This window comes from Macrobrachium nipponense, chromosome 23 (genome assembly GCF_015104395.2).
Source record: "Macrobrachium nipponense isolate FS-2020 chromosome 23, ASM1510439v2, whole genome shotgun sequence".
Taxonomy (NCBI): domain Eukaryota; kingdom Metazoa; phylum Arthropoda; class Malacostraca; order Decapoda; family Palaemonidae; genus Macrobrachium; species Macrobrachium nipponense.
In genome coordinates, this window is record NC_061090.1 from 2749962 (window position 1) to 2761848 (window position 11887).

The window sequence follows — 11887 nt, forward strand, 5'->3', positions numbered from 1 at the left end:
GGTCTGACGTCCCTTCGGCAGAATCTGAGGACGAATCTCAGACTGCCAGGGTTCGTGCACGGGCACGGATCCTTAAAGAGTGCTTCTCATCCTCTGAGGCTTCCTCTCCTCGCCGAGGTTGGGACTCTCGGAGGACCTCTCATGGGGAGAGTGGCAGGGGCGCAAGGTGCTGCACAGGCGGCCGTCGTCCTTGTCGCCTCTTAAGAGAGGTTTCAGAGAAGAGGACGCTCACGTCCTTCTGATCAGTGTTTGGATTCTTCACCTGAATATTTTGAAGCTTTTCCACCGCAGAAAAGGAACAAGACTTCATCAGGGGAGGACTCGTTCGAGCGTCCAAGTCGCTCTAAATTTGTTCCTGAGTTGAAGGAAAGGGCATCCCCTCGCCCATCTTCCTCTCACAGGATGAGTCCTTCTCCTGATCGAGAATTTTCTCCATCAAGGGAAATGCTTTTAGAAATGCAAAAGCAGTTAGCTTCCTATTTTGAGAAGAAAGAGGCAGAACCTAGTCATCGGAGGAAGGATCGGTGGCTGCCTGTTAAGAGGACTAGGCAGTCCCCGGCTCCTTCTCCTCGTTTTTCGGCCTTTGAGTCTCCTCCTAGTAGCCGACTCATTCGAGAACGTGAATGCGTTCCTCATGAAAGGGCGTCTAGGAGAGACGAATTTGACAGAGACGTGAGTTGCCGCACAGGCGGCCGGCGTCTTTGTCAAAAGGCCGAGAACGCTCAGAGATCCATGACAGAAGTTCACGGTTCGGTTGTGCGTTCCGCTTTGCATGACGATAATCAAGACGCTTTTAAAGGAGCGTCAGGTAGTGTTCAACGTTCTGTGCATCGAAGTTCTCTTCAGGACGTTCGGGAAGACGCTTCTTATGACGCTCGGCGTCTTAAGCAGCGAAGCGCTTGCCAGGACGCTCGAGCAGACGCTTCTCAGGACGCGCGGCGTCTTATACATCGGGACGCTCGCCAGGACGCTCGAGCTGACGCTTCTCACGGCGCGCGGCATCTTACACATCAGGACGCTCGCCAGGACGCTTCTCAGGACGCACGGCGTCTTACACATCGGGACGCTCGCCAGGACGCTCGCCAGGATGCCTTGGAAGAATGTTTGAGTCCAAAGCGTCAAGATATTTCACAAGATATTAAAGTGTCGAAGATAACAAGGAAACAACGATTGGTTACTTCGAACTCTTCTTCAACAAGAGGCACCCTCTTGCGAACAGGACCTCAAGGATTATTATCATTGCGATCTTTGAAGGACACTGATAATCGAGAGAGAGATTCTTCTAGTGATTTGTGCCCTACGGATGATGACGAGCCAACAGCGTCAGCGGCTTCAGACTATAAGACGTTAACGAACCTTCTTAAGAACTTGTTCCCAGATAATTTTCAAGCGCCCGTTCCTTGCTCTCCCCCTTCACAATTAGCCTCATCGAAGGCCAGGAAGGCGCCTGGCTTCGTTAAAATGGCCACTTCGCTCTCTGCGAAGAGAGCGTTTAAGAGAATTCAGGATTGGATGGATTCAAGGAAGGCTAAAGGGAAGACTTCTTTTGCTCTTCCCCCATCTAGACTGAGCGGGAAGCGGGAGAGCGGGGATCTGGTACGAAACGAGAGAAGAGGCAGGATTGAAAGCGCCGGTCTTCTCTCAAGGCGATTTCGCAAATTTAGGACGCTCCGAGGAGGTCTTATTTATCATCAGCAAAGGTTTCTTGGACGATGTCAGAACAGATCATCATCTCAAGGGAATATTTAAGACACTGGAAGTGTTTAACTTTTCTTGGATGGTGCTTGGGGGCCTTGGATTTACAATCTAGGAGTCAAGACTCTATTTCTTTTTTGGAAGAGCTTTCAAGTGTGCTGGCTTGCATGGATAGAGCATAATGGGATGGCTCTGATGAACTTAGCATCTCATTTTGCTACCGGACTGCTAAAAAAGAGAGCTCTCTATTGCAGTTTTGCGGCGAAAGCGGTTTCTCCCGCGCAGAAGGCAGAATTATTGTTCGCCCCCTTCTCTACACATCTATTTCCGCAGTCCATGATTAAGGATCTGTCGGTTAATTTGCAGGAGAAAGCAACGCGGGACCTCTTGACTCAGTCTTCCAGACGCCCTACTCCCCAGGCTTCTACTTCCAACCGCACAAGCCCCAAGAAGAAATTTAAAGCCCTTTCGTGGAGCACCTTCCTCTAGACGGTTTTTCGAGAGGAAGGGGGTCCTTTAGAGGCAAGACCTCTTCAATTAAGAGAGGAAAAAATTCACATTTTTCTGCCCTTCAGGCACCTGTAGGTGCGAGACTCACCTTGTTTGCTCAGGCATGGAGGATGATAGGGTCAGACACCTGGTCTGGGGGATGGAGACCTGTCCTAGACATCAGCAGACTGAACCTTTTTGTGAGGAAGGAAAAATCAGGATGGAAACACTCATCTGTGTTAGGGGCCTTGAGACCAGGGGATTGGATGGTGTCATTGGACCTCAAAGACGCTATTTCCACGTCCCGATTCATCCTCAATCAAGGAAATTTCTGAGGTTCGTCTTAAAAGGGCAGGTCTTCCAGTTCAGGGCTCTTTGCTTTGGTCTGAGTACGGCACCGTTGGTTTTCACTTTCCTCATGCGGAATGTAGCAAAATGGCTTCATCTATCGAAGATAAGAGTCTCGCTCTACCTGGACGACTGGCTAATCAGGGTCGTCTCCAGAGTCAAGGTGCCTGGAGGACCTTCAGACGACATTGCAGCTGACGAAGGCCCTGGGCCTAATAGTCAATTACGAGAAGTCCCATCTGATCCCCACGCAGTCCATCGTGTATCTAGGGATTCAGATGGATCAGCGGCTTTTCAAGCTTTTCCATCAAAGGAACGTCAGCAGAAATGCTTAGGAAAAGTGTCAGCTTTCTTAGAGAAAGAAACATGCTCGGCGAAGGAATGGATGAGTCTGCTGGGAACCATTTCTTCGCTGGAGAAGTTTGTTTCCCTAGGGAGGTTGCACCTCAGGCCACTCCAGTTTTTTCTGGCAGAAAACTGGAAGGACAAACAGAATCTAGACTCGACTTGGTGATCTCACAAGCGGTCAAGGATCAACTGAAGTGGTGGCAAGATCCAATCAAACTTTCGGAAGGACTGTCCCTCAACCTTTTGAGCCCCGACCTAGTGTTGTTCTCAGACGCCTCCATGGTGGGCTGGGGAGCAACACTAGGCAAGGAGGAAGTGTCAGGCCTCTGTAGAGGGGAACAGAGGTCCTGGCACATAAACTTATAAGAGTTGGAGGCCATTCGGTTGGCTCTTCAATTCTTCGAAGAATGATTGGTGGGCCGAGTTGTCCAGATCAACTCGGACAACACTACGGCTCTCGCTTACATAAAAAAGCGGGGGGGGGGGGTGGGGGGGGGACACTCTCGATCACTGTTCATGGTAGCGAGAGACATCCTTCTATGGGCGAAAGCTCGAAGCATAGTGATCCTAACAAGGTTCATTTCAGGAATACAAAATGTTCGAGCGGATCTTTTAAGCCGTCAACATCAGATGCTTCCCACAGAATGGACCCTACATCTAGAGGTTTGCCAAGAACTATGGAAGTTGTGGGGACGACCGCTAGTCGACCTCTTCGCAACCTCGAAAACAAGAGGCTTCCGATTTATTGCTCTCCAGTTCTCGACCCGGAAGCAATAGCGATAGATGCCATCCTATACTGGATGGGGATGGATGTTTACGCCTTTCCCCCATTCAAAACTCTTAGGAGAGGTAATAAGGAAGTTTGCGGCGTCGCCAGGAGCGAGAATGACTCTGATTGCCCCTTTTGGACCCTCAAGCGATTGGTTCACGGAGGTCATGTCTCTTATGGTAGACTTCCCAAGAACCCTGCCAGAGAGAGTAGATCTTCTCAAACAGCCCCACTTTGAGAGGTACCCACGGAAACCTCTCCGCTCTGAGTCTTGACTGCGTTCAGGACTATCAAGAAGTTGGCCAGAGCGAGAGGTTTTTCAAGACCAGTGGCAGAGGCTATTGCCAATGCGAGGAGAGCTTCCTCTCGAGCGGTTTATCAATCGAAGTGGGCTGTCTTCAGGAGGGGGTGGTGGAGGAAGAAAGGTATTTCCTCCTCCACGACCTCTGTGAACCAAATCGCTGAGTTTCTCCTGCATTTGAGAAATGTGGACAGACTTGCAGTGCCGACAATAAAAGGATATAAAAGTATGCTGTCAGCTGTCTTCCGTCACAGAGGGTTAGACCTGACAAATGATAAAGACCTTCACGATCTTGTTTGAGATCGTTTGAAACAAACTAAAGTACCGCAACCGAAGGTCCCATCATGGAACCTTGACGTAGTTCTAAGGTTCTTGATGTCGGCTCTACATGCTGCCTCGTTGAAAGACACTACAAGGAAGGCTATTTTCCTAACTGCTCTTGCCATGGCAAAAAGGGTTAGTGAAATTCAAGCAATGAGTAAAGATGTGGGTTTCAGAGGACACAGTGCAGTGCGCTCCCTGAATCCTCATTTCTTAGCTAAGAATGAAAACCCATCTAAACCCCTGGCCGAAAACCTTTGAAATCAAGGGGTTAGCAGAGTTCATCGGTCAAGAGCCAGAGAGAGTCCTGTGCCCTGTCAGGGCTCTCATATTTTATTTGCCAAAAGACTAAAGACTGTCGGGGTTCCTTCTGAAAATCTATGGTGCTCTGTAAGAGACCCGACTTTCCTATGTCGAAGAATGCACTGGCATTCTTTTTACGAAGCACCATAAGGAGGCCCATGCGTCCTGCCCGGATGGTGATCTGAAACTTTTGAAAAATAAAAGCCCATGAGGTGAGAGCTGTCGCAACCTCAATGGCATTTCAAAAGACTATGGCACTCAGCGATATCATTAGTGCTACTTTTTGGCGAAGCAACTCTGTGTTCGCTTCACATTACCTGCGGATGTGAAGACGGCATATGAGAACTGCGAGTCGCTAGACCATACATATCCGCAGAAATGTTATTGGGGGCAGGAAGCAGCACGAATCCTATCCTATAGAAAAGGATAGGTGTGCTTTGATTTTATGGTGTTGGTTTATGGTTGAAGGGTTGGTCGCTTGAGGCGCTTTCCTTTCTTTAGCCTAGAAGTTATGGGACTAACTTCGATAGGTTAGGGTCTGGTGGTGGTTTTTAGCTTCGTTGCCCTCACAGTATGGTCAATATGGTCTAGTCACATTATGGTCACGCTCCCGTTGACAGATCATCTAGAACTCACCAGCTATATAGGTCACTAACTTGCTGGAGACTCTAGTAAAGCAGAAGCAGACTTGAGTGACAGTAATCACGAAGTCAGCTATGCTAACAGGTAAGGAACCAAGATGTCAATCATCTGCATGTAATTTGTTTCCTAAAATCCTTCTATTCTGTCCCTTCCCACCTCCAATGGTGGGATTCAGCTATATATATCTGACAGGTAATAAGTTTCATGAACAAAATGTTATTGTCATGATACAATAAAGTTTGTTCATACTTACCTGGCAGATATATATAATAAGTACCCACCCACCTCCCCTCAGGGGACAGTGGTATGAAAAAATCTGAATAGAAAATGGGAATAAGGTTCATGATATCCGCCTCCCAGCGGCGGGAATGGGTACTAAACTCCTGGCCGCCCACTGCGTGTGCTGGGAGTTTTGAAATTCTGTCGGACGTCAGAGAATACAGATATATATATATCGCCAGGTAAGTATGAACAAACTTTATTGTATCATGACAATAACATTTTGTTTCTAAGGAATGGTTACCAAATCTACAAATCTTGGCTGACAGGTAAATGGGTTTGTGCTTGAGGCCACAGTAAAACAAGTTTTTGTATTTGAGACTTACCCAGTAGTTTCCACATACGGCAGCCTAATTCAAATTTTGTGGGTAGCGCTTCGATTGTTCAGTGTAGGTATAACAGTGCCGTCCCCCAGAGGCAATACTAGGAAAAACTTAATCACTCATTCTGTTTTCTGCTGTGCTTGACTAAACATCGAGTACTTACAGCAACTTTTTCTTATTTTCCGGTTATATCACCGGATTTCAGTGGTGTTACACAACCACTGGAATGCATTTGTAGCCTTCGAGCAGGATGAGTCTTGTCTTTGTTTATGTAATTCAGACTATCATAAAGCTGGATATTTCTCTGGGAATAGTTCTTGAATGAAACACCATTCAATTAAGCCAAATACTTTTGCATTTATGTTTTACTTATCTGGCAAGTCACTGGTTAATGATTGCCTTAAGTAGTCTTGATTTTACATCCCTTTAGGCCAAACTTTGTTTTTTTAGATTTTGTGTACCGGCCATAGGCTAGTAGCAAGACACGGTAAATAATAACCTTAAAATAATTATTGAATGTTATTCCCTTCTTTTTTCTCAAAACCTTTGCATTTATTTACTTACTAGAATTAGGCTATGTACAAGTTGCCTGTTAATAATTACCACTAAAGTCATTCTTGAATGTTACATCATTCCATTAGGTCATAATACTTTGCTCTTGGGATTTTGTTTATTGGCCATAGGCTAGTCACAAGCAGCTGGGAAATATAATTACCTTGAAGTAATATGTGAATGTTAAGACATTCTTTTAGGCCAACACATTTTTATTTGTTTACCGTGCTTGCGATATTCATCACTTTCCTTTGCAGAGACAAGGTGTGGAGGTTGAAAAGTAGAGAATGCTGTTAATGTTTGGGTAATTGGGCAGATGTGTTCTAGTCAGTCAAGTATTGACTCCCGGGATTTTGCTTTGGCAGTGCTTTGGAACGTTACAGAGAATGCTTGCATTGCCTTGGCGTACAGAGGTTTTCCTGGTGTCACACATTTGTGAACGTTCCACATCTTAGCTACTATCCTCCTGCTCGCTAGGCGGACTGGGTCACAGGTCACTAGAGTCAATTAGCGGAGTGTGTAATCGGTCAATTACTTTCAATTATTTTATTAATGATTTCTTTTTGAGTAATTGGTCGTTTGTAAATATTCTTATACGTACATTAGAGTCGAATTTGCTTTGAGACTTTTAATATGAAAACTACTTGGCGATAGAAATATATCGGTTATTTTAGAAAGTTACGTATTTTAAAAATACATAAATTTGAATATACGAAATGCTATTTCATATAGTATTTGTAAATTATATTTGGTTCACTATTTGTTTATCATTAACTGGAGAATAAAGGGAGTGTTTTTACATTACTAGTCCAATTGGCTGTGATACTTTAATCCATAAACGACTTGATATAAAATTATTTTTTATTAGAAGTTATACATTCATTTACGTTATTTTTTAAATACGTGTCTGAGTATATGAAATGGTAATATTGCAATACACTCCCTGAACACCTGAATTAGCCCTGGTCACTGACCAGCCAAAACTATTTACCCACTAAGTGGGTAATTTTAACTGTCAGCGTTACCAACGCTGCAGGAGTATCTAGTCAAATGAGTTACCTGTGTTACCGTTGGCAACGCTGCCGCAAATACCGGCCACCAGTGGCCTGTCTCCTCAATTGTTTCTTGTTCGCCATGCTGTGCGGATCAGTCCCACATCAGGCGAACTTTTGGTCATTTAGCCCGATCCCACTCAAAGAGTTTTCGTATTTTTGGATATAGATTACGACCTTGGACTGTTATTAACGTTTTTCTCCGTTTTACTTTGGATTGCTACTTTGTAATCGTTAAGAATAAGTTAGAAAATAAACGTCTTCGCCATCTGCAAACGCCTCTGCTTCTGCTTCATCTACAGTTCGACGATCGAGCCTCCTACTGCTGGATATGTTGGTGCTCATTGGCTCTGCACGCCCTTCAAGCGTAGGATGAGTACCCTCACCCATGATCGACGTTCTTTTCGTTATTTCGTGTAGGAAGGTTCAGTGCAATACCAGTCAGAGATGTTTGTCTTGGTCAGGAGACAAGGAAACATTAGTTATTCAAGAAATTAGTGGACAGGTCATCATTTAGTATGTTAAGCATATTTCTAGCCTGACGAAAATAGAGATAGTGGTATTAGTAGTATAGCTGATTCTAATTGTTCCTTTTCAGCCCCCAATGCCTGTTCCAGAACCAGCCCTAACAGGTGCCGGGGTTAATGGAGAAACCGCAAGCCTCCGAGTGGGTAGGTTCTGTCGGCCCCCCTGGCGCAGAGCAGGCAGTGTAGGCAGCAGATTCCCCTTCCCTCGATGTGTAAGTTCTCAGGATGATGAAAAATTAGGTCAGATACAGACGAGTAGGGATAATAGGCTACATAGTGTTTAGGAAGAGAAGTGCAGGCTTCTTCGGGTCGGTTTTCTATTATAAGTAGTAGTTTATAGAGGGACAGTGTCCTTAGAGCCTCTTTGGGTTTTTCCTGCTTCGAGTTCCTTGCATCAGAAGCTTTTAGGCCATGGTTGGTCGTTCAGATCTGGTTTCGGGTCTGTCGGGTTCTGAATGGTGAGTACTGCTCCTTGTCTTTAAGGTTACTTTCCTCTGCTTATACGATACGATAATTGTTAATATCAACTAATTCTCTGTTCAATACATATTGACTTACAATAATTCAGTATGTAGAGAAATCGAATAAAATTAACTATGGCTAGCCTAGTGTTCACGATGATATATTGTATGCATATACAGTAGCCTAGCCTAGCCTAAGTATTCGCTGTACTACATATCGGTAGAGTGATTTTTATAGTGGCTAACGCTGTAGGCTCAAGGCATTCTGACTTCGGATAATTCAGTACAGGTGTAATTGAAAACGAACGAGAATCCGATCTTAGGATAATTCAATATGAATGTAATCGAACAGAATGAAGATCAGATTCTGTCCGACTAAAGCATTATAATTGTATTATATGTATCATCATATTAGCGCAGTATAAACACTAACTCGGCAGTCATTCACGCTGGAATCAGCTGATGACGAATACGGGTTTGCGTCGCCGTATCCACCTCATTCTGTCCTGATTGGCTAGCGTGACTAACTTAACAACTCTTCCTCACTTATGCCATGTTTGTACAAACATCTTGAAGGAGACGTGTTTTCAACTATGTTGACATTTAACATAGTCAATATGGTATCTTGTGGCATATAATCAGATGTCAGATATAAGGAATTAGTTTGTATGACGTCTTCATACGTTTAACAGACTAATTGCCGTCAGTAATTACATTGTGCTTATGTCAATTACAGTTACGAAAGAATTACCAGTCGTATTATCAAATTACAGTGACAACTGAAATTAATATTAGGCCTAATAAAGTTAATTTAATTACCTTAAGATATTGATTTATTACTTTTCAATTAAATTACAATTACACAAGCTTGTCGTCAAACCGAACTGTTGTAAGGAGGCGTGGCTTAGACAGACAATGATGCCGGCTAGTCTGTTTCCTTGGTCTCGGCTAATGTTTTGTTCCTAGTTAGCATATTAATGAATACAGGATACATAACTTATGGAACGAAGTCATCCTGTTGTCTTACAATGTAATTTAAGGCCAAAATTTGACTAATACGTCTCATTGGAAGCTAGTTTTTTCCTCAGGTTAGTTGGCGTAAAATTTAGCGATTCAGTTCGTTTTCACTCTTTTTCATAGGTATTACGAACCTTACACTTTATAATCCTTTGTCGGTGTGAAAAAGCAACAGTAATGAGCTCTTTCATGCTATACTTTCTTTCCCACGGCTGCATTTGAATTCATACAAAAGCTTGGGACTCAATCCAGGTGACTGATGCACGTAATTTTTCCTTATCATGCTTCAGCTACATTTATAACATGAATACAGTAATTACCATCGCACCGCGGATGAATACAATAACGGATGTTGCTATCGGATTCGATAACTGTCGCATGCGGATCAATACAATAAAGTGATGTTGCTAGGAGGATTCGATCGCATTAGCAACAAGTTCTCGTTTGGTTGTTCATAGCCGTGCGCAGTTATACAAGTATATTATCATTAAAATAATGCCTTTTTAACTTGGAAGAGGGTGCAATTTATTTACGAAGGTTGATATGTTAGACTATTGTAATTCTCTCTCTCTCTCTCTCTCTCTCTCTCTCTCTATCTCTATCTCTCTCTCTCGCTCTCTCTCTCTCTCATCTCTTCTCTCTCTCTCTCTCTATCTCTCTCTCTCTCTCTTTCTCTCTCATCTAGTTTACGATTATATCTCTCTCTCTTCTCCTAGACGATTGTAATTCTCTCTCCTCTCTCTCTCTCTCTCTCTCTCTCTCTCTCTCACTCTGTACTTTCCTGATTTCATTCTCTCTCTCTTCTATCCTAGACGATTGTAATTCTCTCTCTCTCTCTCTCTCTCTCTCTCTCTCTCTCTTACTTTCCTGATTTCATATTCTCTCTTCCTATTTTCCATCCCTCTCCTAACACTGGACTCATTGTGCACAGAGAGGTTTTTCTTCCTGTATACCTTTTCAAACACTTTTCTGTCAATTTCCCTTTAGCGCTGGACTGACCTCATAGGTCCCAATACTCGGCCTTTGGCGTAAATTCTATTTTTAAACCCAACAATCTCGCTGTCTGAGGCACGATGCTGCCTACGCCAGCTGCGCGAGAGATATAGGAAGGACTTATTTGCAATGTAGTGCCAATTTTAAATATTAACCCCATCGTAAAATCGAATTAACACAAGTCAATTACTGTAGCTTCGATACAGACTATATTTCACGATCACGTCTTGACAATTTTCCTGATTTTCTAATGTTTCTCAGATTATCGTGGGGAACATAGTCGGTCTAGTTTTCTCTCTCGCCCAGTTTTTCTGTTAAAACTTGTAATGTCTTTACACAATCTTCTTTAGCTGCTCATTCTTCGGATGTCGCTTCGGAGTCTTCTCGCTCATCCTGTTTTTGTACATTCAACTTCCCTGTCAGATTATACTTAGCTTTAGACTCCGTCGTTCCAGACAGAAATTCAAATTTTGCGGCACACGTTACAGGTAGGTCAGGTGATCTATGCCCTGCCGCTGGGTGGCAGGACTAGGAACCATTCCCGTTTACTAATAAGATTTTCTCTGTCGCCGGTTCCAGCAACATTGTTGTTGGTTCCTCCTGACCTAATTTTCGCTTTTCGTTCGCCTTTGATCATCTGGAGTGGTTTTTTTTTTGTGACGTATTGGATCTTTGTTTGGCATACGCTTTTGTGGGCTGTTTATTGGATTTCGCTTTGGATTTTTCCTCAGAATGTCTGACTCATAGTTATGTAATTAGAGTGTGTGTGAATGAGGGGTATAATGTGAGACTACCGAAGGGCTTGGTAGATCCTCACACGTATGTAAGTGGTGTAGGGAGTATGAATGTTCTTTCGTTAATCCCTGTAAGGAGTGTGAGAATTTGAGTGAGGAGGAATGGAAGGCTCTAACCTCCTACTTGAGGAAGTTAGAAAAGGATAGGATTAGGAAAGCTTCTTCTTGAAGCTCTAGTAGGTCTCGGTCTAACGAGCCAGTTAGTGCTATGATAGTTCCTATCCATGAAGTAGTTGTTGCATCTCTCCCTCAGTATCAGCTCCTTCACCCTTTACCGAACCTGCAGATTCGTCTGTGGGGAGTTAGCGGATATGAAGGCTGCCATCAAGAGGATGGAGCTTTCAAATGAGAGCTTTGGAAGGTAAGCAAACGGGCAGTGATAAGTGATTACAGTGTACCCAGTGCAGTTGGAGGAGGCGTCTGATCGGATCTGCAATGCTCCCAGGCCTAGAACCTCTTCCAAACTCCCAGGCCCAGAGGAGGAGGAATGTCGAAAGCCTTATGGAGGTTGTGAGGATCCCCACCGGTCAGGCGTCCCTTCGGCAGGTTCTGTAGTATTGTATCAGACTGCCAGGGATTGCCGTTGCAAAGGCATCCTTAGAGAGTGCTTCTCTTCATCCGATTCCGCTTCGCCCAGGCGTGGTTTGAGTTCTGCGAGCAGTCACGCCCCACT

The 11887-nt window shown here is 44.1% G+C and overlaps 1 protein-coding gene across 1 annotated transcript; it reads left to right on the forward strand.

The window, feature by feature from the left end:
* Window positions 1–732: 732 nt before the first annotated feature.
* On the forward strand, window positions 733–2184 carry LOC135195810 (cylicin-1-like). The gene is made up of 2 exons (XM_064222291.1): window positions 733–1434; window positions 2029–2184. Exons 1-2 carry the CDS (start codon window positions 733–735, stop codon window positions 2182–2184), a joined length of 858 nt encoding a protein of 285 aa, XP_064078361.1.
* Window positions 2185–11887: the final 9703 nt, after the last annotated feature.